Below are 16508 nucleotides of genomic sequence, written 5' to 3'. Positions count from 1 at the left end.
CCTATATCGTTTAGAATTGACTTCAAAGTCCTTCTACTCATATTTAAAGCACTAAATGAGCCGGGACCATCCTACCTTACTGATTCGCAGACAATCTATACGCTCTCAAAAGCACTCAGATCCTCAACTGCTGGCTTATTGAAGGTTAATATCAAAACCCTAAAGAAAGTTGGTGATGCGGCAATTATTAACTATGTCCCTAAACTGTGGAATACGGTACCTCAAGAAATCAGGGAAGCAAGCTCAGTAAACATCTTTAAGCGCCAGTTAAAAACCTCTCTCTTCAATTTAGCTTTCAATTAGCATTTTATCTATGGTGCTATCTCTGCTGATTTTATTGCATTGATCAACTATCTATGCAACTAGATTGAGTGATGCTGCTTTTATTGTATCGATTCATTATGTTATAGTTGTTCTTGTTTTTAATCTGCTCTTGCACTGTACAGCACTTTGTACAGTACTTTGCTGATGTTTTGGTTGTTCTCGTTTTTTAATCCGTTCCTTTTTCTTTCTTTTGCGCAGTATTGTACAGCACTTTGAGCTGCATTCTTATGTATGAAAGGTGCTATATGAATAAAATCGTATTATTAGATGTCAGTATCAAATCATAGAGCTATATTCGATCAAATCCATGAACTAACTAGCTTCCAAGATATGTTTAAAAAACACACAAACAAAACAGCATCCTTCGAATGTGGCGTTGTGGGGTTTGAACCTCAACCGTCAACCAGTTGGCCAAAAGGACATGCTCAAGGTCAACATTAGAGTATACATGCCTCAAATTCCAATTCAACTCTGCTACATTCACCCCCCTTTGACCTTCCCCTCCACAGGAAGACCAATCTGAGTCACGGCACTGTTTGTGACTGTTTTTTGAAACCCCATGTTTCCCGTGTAGAAGAGAGATGTGTGTAACATGAGGCCAAGAGGACATCCTGAAGGACCAAGGGCGACATTTGAGTTAACCAATGTTTCCTCTAAGCTGCAGAAACTTCATGATAAACTAGTCATGCTGTTATTTTGCTGATTTAACTCTCCAATAGGCTTATATAGCTTAGCCAATGTGGTCAGTTTTGTCATCATTATTTTATGACGCTCTAGTCAAGTGTCATCTCATAAGCAGTTATATACACACTATGACAAAGTGTTGTCATGGCCTGATAAATTTCACCTGGGCAAAATGTGCAGGAGTGGCTACTCCCAACATGCCTTATTAGCTCTTGCTCCGCAAAAAAAAGTGTGAATGCACACTCTCAAGCACGAAAACCTGTTCACAGGAAATTCTACATAGTCAATGGCACGTCTTAAAATCAAATGCGGGCAACGAGTCAACTAAAAACAAATATATTTTGTTTTATATTATATATTTTGGATATTGCTCTATTGCCATAAACCCATAGGGATACATTTCAACTATTGATGGTACTTCATAGTAACAAGTCTAAATGTTTGGTTTATATCCTAGTAGCCTACCAATGGGTTCTCAGCAGCATTAGGTCCATGATTATGTGCAGTTCAGGAAGCATTGCTAAGGTACATTTGGTATCTAATTTGCTTGAAAGATTACTTTTCAAAGCAAAGCACTAGGTCAATTAGACATAAATATCAATATACGTAAATATCAACAACCTAATTAAACATTTTCCCTGATGAGGAACTCGGTAATTGCAAACAAGATGCATTATGGCAATGGCTTGAAATTAATCTATCCCTTGAGAAATCGAGAAACTGTCTGACAGATTTGGAATAAAGAAATCACTTTTCCCAGAGATGTTTTGCATCAAGGCGGTGTTATGGGGAATGTGTATAAAAATCCACAACCCATCACCTCCAAACCACTAGAATGTCTTCCACCGACAACACACTCAGGTAAGTTCATAGATGTCTTAATTTGAACAGAGAAACAGAGTGAACATTTTCACTTGCTTTGTCCAAAGTGTTTGATAATATTATTATTGATACAGTAGTCAGTTCAGGTGATGACTTGAATTTACAACAAAATATTGGAAAGCTTTTGAAAAGCTTCTCACTCTCAGTTTACTGAAATAAAAAATAAAAAGAAATTATAGAAAATAAATGCACTATATGCAATCTGTGAATTGTAAATTGAATTTGCTTCCTGGATTGACTGAACTGAAATGTACCCTGAAGAAGACATTGAGCTTTGGGGAAATGTACTGAAAATACAGTACTTTGTTAAGTGTTGCTCCTCTGTGTGCATTAAGAACTTTGACTTTTCATTTCTGTCAACATTTCAGATTTGTATTTGACAATTCTTCAGGCAACAGGCCATATTGAAACATGCAGAACCTGACAGAGCCTCCAGGCAATGTTACCTCTCAGAAGAGCCTGTCCGTAATCATCAAGGTGTGTGTTGTCATCCCGTTCTTCATCATCTTCCTCTACTGCATTGTGATCATGCTGCACACCTTCGCATCTCACAGGCAGTTCCTGGAGAACTCACGCTACATCCTCTTTGCTTGCATGCTGATCAACGACACCCTGCAGCTCCTCTCCTCCGTCCTTCTCTTCCTCTTCATCATGGGCCAGGTGCGCGTTGCCATCGTCTATTGCACCCCTCTGCTCTTCTTCTCCACGGTCACCTTCCAGAACACTCCTTTAATCCTGGCCGCCATGTCACTGGAGCGTTACGTGGCCATATTGTACCCCCTCAGGTGCCCGGCAGCCTGGCAAGCCGACCGCATCTGGGCCATCATCCTGAGCTTGTGGCTGATCAGCTGTGTCCTCCCCATTGTGGACTTCTCTCTGGGAGAACCTCAGCCTGGGGTGGACGTCCTCTCCACCCCTGTGTTGTGCAAGACGTCCGTCCTCAATGCCTCGCCAGTCCAGACAATGTTCAAGGTCTCCCTCAACGGGTTGTTCTTCACTGTGGTGGCAGCCATCATCCTGTTCACCTACATTAGGATCCTGCTGGAGACCAGGAAGATGCGGCAGGACCGTGCTTCGGCGGGCAGGGCCATGCACACGGTGCTGCTGCACGGCTTCCAGCTGCTGCTATGCATGATGTCTTTCACCCACAACATCACTGAGAACGTAATCAGGCTGCACGTCGACTGGCTGCAGGAGCACATTTCCTTCTTCAACTACTTCTGCTTCATCCTGCTGCCTCGCTTCCTCAGCCCGCTCATCTACGGCCTGCGGGACGAGGGCCTCAGAGGTCACATAAGGAGGGCCTTCCTGTGCTGCTCCTCACAAAGCAGGGTCAGGCCTAGAGCCACGGACAAGCCTGGGGGCAAATGAACCTGTCCAAACACCTGAGCTGCACAGACAACTTTCAATCTGTACAGAAAACGTAATATCTAATGTACATACCAACCTCCGTTATATGCATTACATATTAGTCAGTTGCAATACATCAAAATAATGTAAGCAAGGTAGACAGCCATAGAAATTATGTTTGCAACAAAACAGAAACACGCAGCAGTTCGCAAGTCCTAAAACACCAGTTTCAACATTGTGTCTTATCAATTCCATGGTGATGCTGCCCTCTAGGTGTGAGTTTAAATGTTGCACTTTTATGAATATGTAGCATTGTACTGTATATACGCCTAATATTGCCATCTTAGAATATTGCATTACAGATATTTTGAAATGTTCACATGTTTGGCAATTAAGTGAAATTGCATCAAAGTTAGGTGCAATGCATTACAACATTTTGCATGTTATTCATAAAAAAGACTGGTGTGTGACCAAGGACAATATCTTCTCTTATTCCTCTGAAAACGTAATCTCTGGTGTTGTTTTACTAGCCTACCACTGCCATTGTAGCCTGCAGGGCATCTGGAGTTTTTTAAACCTTCCTTTTAATAGTGGAATTAATTGATTTATATTGTTCACATTGGTTCTTTGAATAACGTGTTATGTCAGCTATAAGCATGTGGTAACTTTGATCATAAATAAGATTTATCATGAATAATATCCAATAGATAATAGAATGATAATATTCATCATGCGTAATCAATAAATACGTTCTCATTGTAAGTTTTATGTGGCAATCGTAATCATAATAGCCTATTAGTCTGTGTATAGGATGGCTAATAATGAATAATGCAAGTGGGATACTTAAAGTAAAAAATAAACTGTTTTGTATTTTTACCAAGCTGTGCGTTTACGTTGGTCTACAAACACATCGTTTTTCATTGACAGAAAGGTGTCCACTGTCAACCATAAATATGAAATTAACTAAGCTAAAACTTGGAGGAGGAATAGTAAACCAATACAGTAGGTGTCACTGTAATTCCAAACTTGTGAATGACGCACGATTCTGCGCTCAAAGTAATAATGTGCGCTCACAGGAATAACACTTCTGTTTTGTAAAATAATCAGATGTATGCAAAGAGGAATTAGGGTTGTTTTTGTAAAACGAACTAATCAGTTTGTGAGATGGTAATTTCAGCAGGCATATGTAGCCCAATTTCCATTCATTGTGTTGCAATATGCAATGTGTTTAAACTGTTGCTAATAGCTCAGTCACTGAGTTTAGTTTAGCATCTGTTAACTGAATACTCGTGCAACATTTGCCATATATTTAGCCAAATATTAATTAGTAATAAGTTATAACATTCTGATGAACCCATGTCTCTCCCACCCGGTGACAGTTGAAGTGAAAGCTGATCTCTTAGCTGTAAAAGCGGTGCCGTCTGTTGAGATAGAACATTACGAAGATTCACGAACGCGACAAGCAGCGTCGGGAGGATTATGATTTTGAGTGGGTTTTTAACCAGACAAAGATCTACCTTGAATTTCATCCCAGTGAGAGGCATTGATGGAGATTATAGTTGACACAAAATCTAGTCTAAGAGTAGGTAACCATTTAAACCAGAGGACATCATCGCAAAATGAGTTATTTCAAATCTATTTTCTTAGTCTTGGGTGGAATTTATTTGATTGCGATTCATTTATCTTTTGGTGAAATGTATACGTCGGTATTGAACGTTAAGGAAGCCATAAATGTCGAAAGAAAACTTATCGATCATTTACAAGCTTACATTGAGCAGGAATCGGAGAGGCTTAAAGACATCAAAAGGTGAGTCAGTGACAGGTATGTTTTTCAGGAATATTGCACGCGTGCGAAAGTATCCTAAAGAGGATAAATTGCTGCACCATAACCATTATCTGTTATATTTGTATTTATAACAGTTTTTCTCTTCACCCAAGGGCTTTTGCATTTAGTCTCTTGAACACTTTGCATACAGCCTATAGCTTAAACTAGACTAGTCTTTGTCATAACTTGTTTTGAGTCATTTTTTGATTTAGTTGTAGTAGTTGAGTACTATGGAAGATCTCATGCAAAACACCATTGCATCATTGTCTCTGCAGCTTCCACTGTCCACATACAGAGTGATGGCATCTGACCTCTAATTTTCAAGTTAAGACCTCTGATGTCAGCTAAGATGCACACTAGCCTGTCTCTTCACACAGGTTCTATGCAAAGGTTTCTGACATGCACAGTGAAGTGTACAATGGACCGGCTGCTGCAATGGCAAACCCTTTGGTGGCGTTCACTTTGATCAAACGCTTGCAATCTGAGTGGGTGAATGTGGTCTACAGTGATGAAGCCAAAGAGAACACCCAAGGTTTGTTGCTTTTTTACCCTCTTAAAAACCACATCTGGTCCTGATAACTAACATTGCCACCTGGGACAGAAGTTTTTACGAAGGTTCATCCCCCTCCTCTTCTGTCCTGTCACCTCCTCCACCCCCAACCTCACCCTACCCCCACCCACTACACTCAGCTGTGCCTTTGAAGAACCCTTTTTAGTGCCATATGGAACCCTTTGGTGCCACGGAAACCTCTGTGGAAAGGGTTCTAAAAGGTTCTTCAAATGGTTCTCCTACAGGAACAGCCGAAGAAACCTTTTTTCTAAGGGTGTATGGTTGTGTTTCAGCCCTCAGGGCTGGTTACAAAGAGGAGGAGGGCAACTTACCCAAACTGGAGGACCTCCAGGGGGCAGCGAAGGGGCTGATGAGGCTGCAGGACGTATACGCCCTTCAAGTGGGGGGGCTTGTGAGAGGCCACTTCCAGAGCGTCACTAATGGCAACCCCATCAACATCTACAGTCCTACAGTATCCACCCCCCTGTCTGGTGATGACTGTTTTCTGGTTGGAAAGGTACAGTCAACTACCAGTAACTCACCACCAAGTCAAGGCATTTTGATTAATTTGTGTTTATTAACTTATGCTGTTGTTTTTACCTCTCTTACCTCCTCACTACCTCTTCACTATTGAATTTCCTTCACAGTGGGGGGTGTGGGGGAGTGGGGGTGGGGTGTGGGGGATGGGAATGCGGGGGGGGGTGACCAAAAGGGATCCATGAACTCATTGCCCTCTGACTTCTCTGCTGGAGATGTGGGATACAGTATATTACATGTAGGAGGTAGTAGCTTTGAGGCAGATGGTGCTGTGAAAACTAGTCTTGGAATAGTCATGTAATAAAGAAGTTAAAGGTATATAGTATACCCAGATTCAGGTTCCTTACCCTGAAAGGAGTACACTGAAAAGGACAGACTTCAATCCACACTTTGGTTCTGTTTATCTGGGTACTGTCACTAACTTGAAAATCTCTGAAAAGACTCAATGACTTGATTTTAATTACTTTTAAGATGATTCAGGCATGATATTTCAAACAGTGCCCAGATAAACAGAACCAAAGTGCGGATTGAAGTCTTTCCTTGACCATAGAGTTCTTTCAGGGTTAGGAACACCAATTTGGGTAAACCATCCCTTTAACAAAATAAAATGGTATTATTCTAGAGTAAAAACCATGTTTTGGCCATCCTAGACCTTTATCAGAATAGATAAAACATGGACAAGACTAGACAATAGTGTAGCTGATTGGAGAAGTGTGTGCATCTGGTGGTAGGGGGGTTTGTATTAGCATCCCATACCAGAGGACTATAAAACAGTTTTGTTCCAAGCCTGTCATACCCTGTGGTGAGAGATTGGAGAGATACTTTAATTCATTGCATTGTTTCTGGTCTAGGGATTCATACTGGGGAGACCAGAGTGTTGCCTCACTCTGACAAATATGATAATCTCTACAATGAGTTCTTCTGTACAAGTACAGTGGCAGTTCACAAGGGCGCTGTGTGGGAGGGACATCATCTTGTGTGGAAAAGACATCATCTTTCCCTAAAAAAAGTTGTTGAGAATGTGGAGTAGAGCAGAGAGTTTGCCTTCATTTGAGCTGAGACTAAGATCATGTGCAGCCATGTAAACAGATGCTGAGTTTAGGGTGTTGTCAGCATGGCACAGAGTAATAGTTTGGTCCAACTGCTTTTTAATGCTGGGTATAACCCAGTGGTTAAAGTTAACAGGGTTAGTTTGTTTGTTTATTGCTCACGTTTCCTGCTCACATTTCCTCTGTCACGGTGTACTTTATGTGATTTTCTATTCTCAGCTTTAGATTTGGGAGAATAATATTTCAGTGCTTTAAAAAGTACACATTTTCAAGTATGACTCATGTTCCAATTAAGCGTAAGTCATTCTCATCTTTTCTCATCGTTTCAAATGACAGGGGTGCTCGGGGGTACCCCTAAGAGTCGTTGTGTAATTTGAACCCTGTGTTTAAATTTATGACTGTTCAAGCCTATGGCCCACTGCCTTATGACAGAGCTCAGTACTATACATACAGTGATGCCCACTGAAGATCCTTATATCCCCTGGTGGTGTTTCAGGTAGCCTATGAGCTGGAGGATTACTACCACTCAGTGCAGTGGCTGGAGGAGTCAGTGAGACTGTTCCGAGGGCCAGGGGGAGAATGGAGCCCAGAGAATGAAGGCACTCTGGAGGATGCTCTGGACCACCTTGCCTTCTCTCACTTCAAGGTGTATTTGAAGATTCATCTTTTTGGTCATGCAAATTCATTATACGCAGTACACCCATTGAGAAATGTGACTTATGAGCTTAGTACAACTTTCTAACCTTATCATAACCCAAAATATACATTTTTTTATTAATTGTTGCAAACCATGAACCATGATGTCAGTTGTTAGACCCTACTGTACTATTCAAAGTAAATACTGCTTGAAAAGAATTTGATCCTATTTGACTTACATTTTTCACGTTGTTGTTTCAGACAGGAAATGTCTCCTATGCACTGAGTCTCTCTCAGGAGTTGCTGAACCATGGTGAGCGTTTCCCAGTTAAAACATCCCACAACTGTCCCATAGCAGGAGAAAGACAGAGGCAAACTGGTCAACATCTGCAGGCATATACGCCCCCTAAAAAATAATGATGTTGTCAAATTGTCGCCCCGAAAGTACTGTATACTGTCCTTACTTTTTTACGTGCATGGTTTCCTTCCTTTAAGATCCCCTGAACGGAAGAGTTTTGCAGAATGTAGAGAAGTACGAGAGGCTGCTTGTGGAGAGCCCATCCTTACCTAGCAATAGTGGGTTGAAGAGGCCCAACACCACCTATCTCAGGACCAGGAACACCTATGAAAGACTCTGTCGGACTCAGGGCACTCAGGTATAATGATGATGATGACGATGATGATGATTAATCAGCATGCAGTTACACATATCACAGACTTACACTCAACTGAGCAGGACAGTACAGAATTCACACGCAACATACATATATGAATTAGTTATGACTAGAAACCTGGAACGTTTTAGAGCAATGCACCAAAGAGCTACATAAACCATTCATTGCTGTCCCTTTAATGACAATGATTACATTTGAGTCAAACATTATGATTCACCACCGCTTTATGTTCAAAACAGTTGTGGTTTTCAATAACGTGCAGAGACTTGGACAGTCTTGCAGAGAGAGAATAGTTTTAAAAAAAACTAGTTTTTAGGAGAAAAAGAACACACGCTTGCTTTCCTCTTGTTTTGATGCCAGTAAAGGACTTCAGATGGACTGCTTCTTCTCTGCTCCTCACAGCCAAAGCATTATGAAAAACCCTGGCTGTTCTGTGACTACTTCACCAACGACAGTCCTGGCCTGCTGCTGCAGCCAATCAGACGAGAGGTGCTGAGCCTGCAGCCGTTTGTAGTCCTCTACCACAGCTTCATCACAGACACAGAGGCAGAGAGCATCAGGGATCTTGCCCAGACAGGGGTGAGTCGGTTAGTGTCTGGCGCCATGGTATCGTACCTGGATCAAAATATATCATTTTGCGTTTGCTTGAGTGTGTCTGGAGTGTCAGATGGATGGGGTTCACACTTTTTAAGACTATTCCATTGGGTCCATTCTGCCAAGCAAACTCTGTCAAGTACATCTTGAACCCAGGACTGTATGGTATTACCCCCTTCACTAGTTTCTTACTATATACTCTTGCCCCCTAATTTACATTGCCAGCCCATTCAGCCCACTGAAAATCTATTGATACAAACGATTCACCTCACCCCACTGTATAACATTGCCTTACTGGAACAGATCTGTGTCTAGATTATTATTATTTTTGCACACTGTAAGGATTATTACAGTAAGTGCTGTACTTTGTGGATAAGCATAAATCTATCACCAGTCTATTTCATTTATTTTATGACTCCTTTGGAGATTGTGCAGGAGAGTGACTGAACACATTGATCGTTTTAGCCCCACTGTGATTAGAGTTATTTTAGGATGTTTCCCATCTCCATTTTTTTCTCCTGTGGTCTGGCCTCTAAGACCGCTGCTCAGGTGTTTTTGCTCATTTGTTTTGCTCAAGTGAAACTTTGAACTACATCGGCACTCAATGACAGTTTATTGAAGGCATCTTTCTATCCTCACTGTTGTGAGAATGTTGTGATCTCAAATACTTTATGTAGCAATGTGTTTAGCATCACTCTGTCTCTGTCCTGTGACTTGGTCAGAAGCCAACACAAATATTTATAGTCTGATTAAACATGCCAAAAAGACTGTATGTCCATCAAGACTTTTTTGCTTGCATCTGCATCGACTTTGCTTTGCAGTGATTTCAATCTGGGAAGTGGAACAATATTGAGAGGATAAGGGATCTCGCAAAAACCCCTTTGGATGAATAGTTGACATGGTTCCAACCATTTAGCGAGAAATACGGGGTCCATTACATCTAATCCTTGACATTGCTCCAGACTGTCCAAATACCCTGGGCTCAATGGGTAAAAACTCTTCTAGGATTTGTCTTCTCACCTCAACAGCCAATGGAAAATATGATCTGGTCGTTGTTGGCAGTATTGAAAGATCTATTATACTTATATAGTAAGCATTTGTACTGACTCAGTTATTCTGGCAAGATGCGGCAACTCTTTAAATTATGTCCTATAGCTTGTGTGAGGTTTTGGCACTGTTCAATGAATTTTCCAGCCCCTTCTTCGGATGGAAATCCCTCCACTTATTTCGATATTATGTCAACATTTGACTGCGTTCTGGTGGGTTGATTAAAACCAGGCTTGGGGTATTTGGTGTGTGTGTGTGTGTGTGTGTGTGTGTGTGTGTGTGTGTGTGTGTGTGTGTGTGTGTGTGTGTGTGTGTGTGTGTGTGTGTGTGTGCGCACGTGCGTATTAATCATCAAGTGTGGAGCAGCACTCCATGCCCTGTGCATGGTATTCATGCTGTTCTTGCTTGGCTTAGTATTAGCTGTCTGGTCTCAAGTCTCAAGAGAGCGGGGTTGAAGAAGATAGAAGTGCCAGTCAAGTATTTCCATCATGGCTCCCTCTGCAATTGCATGCTCTTTCGAGCTAGTTGTTGAGTTATTTCACACTTGTATTTGTCATATTCATTTGGAATGTTCTCTTTCCTCGCTCACATCACTCATGTTTCGCTGTCATATGGTGAAGTCCTGCAGATGGTCATATGGTAAATTTTACTGCAGAATGAATGGATTGAAATATTGACAAATGTTTTCTTTCCTTTCGTGCCATCAGTTAAGGAGATCTGTGGTGGCATCTGGTGAGAAACAGGCCACTGCAGAGTATCGCATCAGCAAGAGGTAGGATGGGATACATGTCCTATTTGTTACTATGTACTCTCTACCAGACAGGGTTGAAATAGTATTTGAACATTTTCAAAACACTTTGAGCGCTTGCTTTAGCTTCTTTGGAGTGCCAGATGGGCAGGGTTTGCACTGTTCAGACTACTCCATTGGTTCCATTGCGCCAGACAAACTCAATCATGTACAGCTTGAACCCAGCTTTGCATGGCATCATCCCCTTCACTCAGAGGGGTCTCTCAGATCCCATAGTTATATTCTTTCCCCCTCATTCACATTGCCAGCTGATTTAGCCCAACTGAATAACAATACCTTATCTGTGTCTAGATTGTCTATTATTTTGCGTACCATAAGGATTATTACAGTAGGTGCTGTACTTTGCGGATTAGCATACATTTCACTGCTCTATTTGACATTGTTCATGACTCATGATTGTGCAGGAGATTTCAAAATGTCTAAATACTGTTTGAACCCACGTCTGCTACTATCTACTGTACAGTAAATGTTACAATTTCATTTTATTTCAAGGTTTATGCTGTCATACTTTATGCCTGTGTCATCCTCTTTCACGATAAACATCAGCAAACTGAAATTGGTGTTTTATAGTTCCCTCTCGTAACACTTAAAGTGGTGATAAAATCTCAACCACAGAACAATGCATCCATACAGCTAACACTGAATATATACACAGTAAAATGCTTGGGCTAATTTTATAGGCTTCACATGATTTCACGCCCGTTAGCTATAACCTGAAACCTATAGTACGCTGTAGTTTACTGTGTAATGCACTTTGACATGGCTTTTTAATAAAAGGAGAAGGGGCATGACAGTACATTTATCGATATTATGAGGGGGATTCTGGCTTACATTCTCAGAATAAAGGTTTCCAAGAGGGTTCTTCAGCTGTTCCTGTGGAAGAACCCTTTGCAGAACCTTTTTGGGGTTCCATTTAGAACCGTCTGTGGAAAGGGTTCTCCTACACTGATTTGCCAAAGAACGCTTATTACACATTATTAGGAAGAAACTTTTTTCTAAGAGTGTGTTGTGGCTTGTTTTTCAGTGCATGGCTGAAGGAGACAGCACACCCCGTAGTTGGGTGTCTGGACCAGCGCATCACCATGGTCACTGGTCTAAATGTCCAACCTCCATATGCCGAGTACCTCCAAGTGGTGAATTATGGGATTGGAGGTCATTACGAACCCCATTTTGATCATGCAACGGTGTGTGAGTTTGTCTTTATCAAAATGTCTTTTGAACATTTATGTTTTTGTGCTCTTAGATAAACCTTTATACATGTATAATTGTCCACCTAACTATGGGCCTACAGTACCTTCATTTACTGTATTCATCTGTTATGGAAATCTTTCAGTGAACAACAATTAACGATGTTTGGTCTCAGTTGAGAGTTTTAATGCATATAGAAAGTATTATACAACGTTGGTCAGCTGGATCAGCATTCCTTCACCAACAGTGTGGATTCAGATACTGATGCTGTGAATGAGGAGAAGACCATCCTTAACTCCAATGCTCATACGTCATAGGTCTAGGGGTAAACATATCTTGCACCTATTTGCTAATAAAGAAGCTGGGAAAGAAGCGTAGGCGTTGTGAGCCACTATCTCTAACCTCAGCCTGCAGTTAGGAGTGTTCCAAGGTCACATAACATCTTTGATGCAAGGAGAAGGAGCAGTCGGTTTTGGTTCTTCCTCAGTCACATAATTAAAAATAACAAAGTACATTGGGTCACAGAAAGGTCAATACATTTCAGTATAAAACTAAAACAAAATAGTACAAATATATTTTTTGCCATTACACATCTTGAGTGATGTGACATGATATGATTGTTGGAATGTCCCTCAAATCTAAAATGGATTAATGATATGTTATCCCCTGTGTCACGATTACTTTTCCTTCATGTAACCAGTCGGCATCGAGCCCCCTGTTTAGGCTTAACACTGGGAATCGAGTGGCAACCTTTATGATATACGTAAGTATATAAGAATGCGTACCGGTATAAGTATAATATATCATATGATACTACTTCATGTTATCATATACATAGACTATAAGTATTAGGTGTCTTTGGTTATCCTCCATGTTACTGTACTCTCATTTGTAGAAATAATTAAATGCATATTTGCAGTAGGCTTATGCTAGATTGCCTCAGTGCCTGCAATTGAATACAGTATTTTCCTCTAGAAATTGTTAGTTATTCTTCAGCCTAAGTTTAACATTCCTGTCAAGGCGGAAGGCAATAGAGTAGAAGGACAGCTTGTGAACTTTGGACAAACTCCAGAGTATCCCGGATGGCTTTTAATGACACGTGCACAGAGTGGCTAGACACAACTCATGGAGAATGTTGTCATCATCTGCAGCTCAGCTCTGTCGAGGCAGGTGGGTCCACAGCCTTCATCCACGCTAACTTCAGCGTTCCTGTTGTGGAGGTAAGTGCACCGTCTGCACATGTCATGTAGCTAACCTTAATCTTCTTTTGTTTTCACAACCAAATTAATTCAAGCCAGAACACGCTGTTAAAGCCTTCACTCAGTGCGGCTGTCAAAATGGCATCAGGAATAAGAAGAGATTCCTTCCTCTGACAGGCCAAATCATTCATTAACATGGTGATGTTTTGAGTGGTGTCTGCCGCAAGGTATCTAATGACAGAAGGGCTGTTGTGTCAAGAGGAGGTAGAGAGTGTGTTTGGACTAATAAACGAGCTGCTGTTGAAATGGCCTCACCGGGGTTTAACCTTTCAACCTTGGTTTAATTGGGGTTTCACTTCCTGCCTTGCAAGTATTGGAAAAATAATGAGGCACTCACTGGGTCCCCTGTCTTCGTTATCTATGTCGAGCTGTTGTATTTGGAACACAGCCATGCACAGTTATGCATAGGCCTTTGGCGTTAGGATTGGTAGGTGGACCACACAAATTCTAGACACGGTTTTAAGACTTTTTCTTTCTCCATTGTTTTTGGTGACACATTTCCAATGTCTTTTGTGTTCCAGAATGCTGCCCTCTTCTGGTGGAACCTCCATAGGAATGGCCGAGGGGATGGGGACACTCTGCATGCTGGTTGCCCTGTTCTAGTTGGGGACAAATGGGGTGAGACGTGAGAGGCTTTACTAAGGCAAAATTAAAATCTCTCAGTTCCCGATGAACACAATTCCCGATGAACACAATTCTTCAAAAAAAGGATTCTTCACCTTCTTTAACAGAGAGAGTTCTACATGGCACCTAAAAGGGTTATTCAAAAGGTTCTCCAAGCCGAAAACCTCTTTTTGGTTCTAAGAGTGTACAGGCAGTGACAGCTGGTGAAGCACCTGTATTACTGTACTGTACCTTCATTCTTAAATATTACATTAATTCTGAATTTTAATCTGAATGATCTTTTCCAATAGTCACTATACAGCATTGTCGTTGCCTCATATACAGTAAGTGGTCGGTGAGTGGTTAACAGTCTGAGGGACCAGTAGCTAATCCCTGTCTGTTATATTGGAGTTACTGCACAACTGCTGGGCAACATCTGTGCTACGTTAGAGAGATACAGTGAGGCACAATGCAGAGCACAGGTCAGACACTGAGCACTGCTCTGGGATGTTAAACATGTGCAACCTCCATTCCACATAACTTAACTCCATCCTGGATACTACTGTCATGGATAATGCTCAAGGAAACTCACACAGAGAGAGGTGTTAATAGTAATTACTGTAAGGGTCTGTATGCGAGAGAAATTTACTGCTGAAAGTGTCAGTCCCTTTTTTTTCAAAATATTTGTTCATCAGTTACTGGCCTGACAAGGGTTCTGACAATGATTCCCTTCATAATATACATCTTCATAGGTTAATGAAGGTTTTGGAAAATGGGCCCAGGTTAGTTGTGAACTGTGCAGTTTTATTCATACAGCATTATTGTATTAGGTAATGCTTCTTTGAGAGATGTTATAATTTGGTTAGGAGCAATGGCGGTTTTTTGATACATTTAGTTGTTATCTACCAGTTTAGAAGTAGAACAGTTTTCATTTGTCATGTTTTTAAGATGCATCCCTCTGTTGTGTTGATCTGTTTTCTACTGTTTATCTGCTTAAACCTACTGTATATCTTTGACAACTGGTTGAACATACAGTAACACATACTCACTGTTGGCTCTGCTTCTAGTGGCCAACAAATGGATCCATGAGTACGGTCAGGAGTTCCAGCGGCGCTGCAGCCCCAATCCTGAGGAGTGAGAGGGAAGAGTGAGAGACCAGCGTCTGGGACCGCTTGGAGTACAAGAGCCAGCCTCCACAATGGAGCCGCAGCGCGCAGGCAGAGAGGGAGGGAGGGAGGGAGGGAGGGAGGGAGGGAGGGAGGGAAGGAAGGAGAGAGCAGCAGGGGGAGGGGAAGGAAGGCAACCAGCAGTCAGGCAGAAGTCTGCTGCATCTTTGATTGGAGGAGCTCCAGGCCCAGGGGAATATGGAGCATGGACACTTCTGCCTGGAGGGGGCTGGAATGGCAGGAGGCTCGCTGAGTTGGTTTTGGGAAGGAGGGGGGCCTTGGAGCAGGGGGTGGCGTGGGGGTGGGGGTGGGGGTGGGGGTGGGGGGGGTGGGTCATTTTGGCAATCGGCCCCAAAGGCAGAGCGGCCTCTTTCTCCTATGTACTTCCCAGTGCAGTCCCTGCAGAGGGAGAGAGGCCTCTACCCACTACCCTCACACACTGGGCTGGTTTCAGTTAACTCTGCGAGGCTGTTTGCCTCCGGTGTCAGTTTGTTTGAGAGAAAAAAAACTTGACTTATAATGCAGCCCCTTGAAAATTGATGCACTGAATCAGCAGGATACTCTCCTTAACACATGGGCTGATATGATAAGCAACCACATGACTGATCTTAATCCGGTTTTTCTTCTACTTCTGTAACCATCTCACAAGCATTGACTGTATTATATTAAGCGCTCACTGCTTAAGAATGTAGTTGAGGCGAGTGTTGTGAATAATTCAGAGGGAGACTCTGTGTAGTCTGTGCGGCTGGTGAGGAATAGTTGCCATTTGTTCATTCATTCTCAGGAAACCAAAGGAGATGAGGTAGTCATGTCTCCCACTGAGAGGCACAGTGTTCAGAACACTCTGTGTTGCTCATCGCCTTGTAACTAATGGGATAGTTATTATGAGTCAAACCTGTTTAGCCTTCTTCTTCAGCTTTAGAGGCATCATTAGTCATGCTCTGTAACCCCAATGATTGGCAAAACATCTGCTTCAATGCTGGTTTCGGACCCTGGTTTGTGTCTGTCTGCATACCATTCAAGCATTTGTCTCTTTGTAGGTCAAAACTCATTGGTGAAGAGTGAGTGTGTGCCAGCTTTCACACTTTGTCCATGAGAAGAGAGTGAGGAGTAAAATACTCTGAAATGTACTGTAGGGGCTGGAGGCTCCAAGGGGATTCTCTGTGTGAGTGTGATTCTTTGGGGCGGGCTGCTCCTTGAGTGACTGGGAGTGTGGAGAAATGGGAGAGAGGGATAATATCTCACCACTCCCCCGCCGTCCTACACCCCCCCCGCCTCCATGTATACACACACACACACACACACACACACACACACACACACACACACACA

The 16508-nt window shown here is 42.1% G+C and overlaps 2 protein-coding genes across 2 annotated transcripts; both read left to right on the top strand.

Moving 5' to 3' along the window:
* Nucleotides 1-2301: 2301 nt before the first annotated feature.
* Nucleotides 2302-3261, top strand: LOC310815351 (odorant receptor 131-2-like; the record flags this gene model as incomplete). The annotated part of the gene is made up of 1 exon (XM_083685087.1): nt 2302-3261. The coding sequence occupies one exon, from the start codon at nt 2302-2304 to the stop codon at nt 3259-3261; it is 960 nt and encodes a 319-aa protein (XP_083541213.1).
* A 1598-nt stretch (nt 3262-4859) lies between these two features.
* Nucleotides 4860-15148, top strand: p4ha3 (prolyl 4-hydroxylase, alpha polypeptide III; the record flags this gene model as incomplete). Its single annotated transcript, XM_083685086.1, has 13 exons — nt 4860-5047; nt 5443-5597; nt 5909-6132; nt 7698-7847; nt 8099-8150; nt 8333-8493; nt 8914-9090; nt 10860-10924; nt 11985-12144; nt 12849-12911; nt 13300-13368; nt 13929-14025; nt 15078-15148. 13 exons carry the CDS (start codon nt 4860-4862, stop codon nt 15146-15148), a joined length of 1632 nt encoding a protein of 543 aa, XP_083541212.1.
* Nucleotides 15149-16508: the final 1360 nt, after the last annotated feature.

This window comes from Argentina silus (assembly GCF_951799395.1).
Source record: "Argentina silus genome assembly, chromosome: 14".
Lineage (NCBI taxonomy): Eukaryota > Metazoa > Chordata > Actinopteri > Argentiniformes > Argentinidae > Argentina > Argentina silus.
This window is presented reverse-complemented; position numbering and strand designations above follow the sequence as displayed.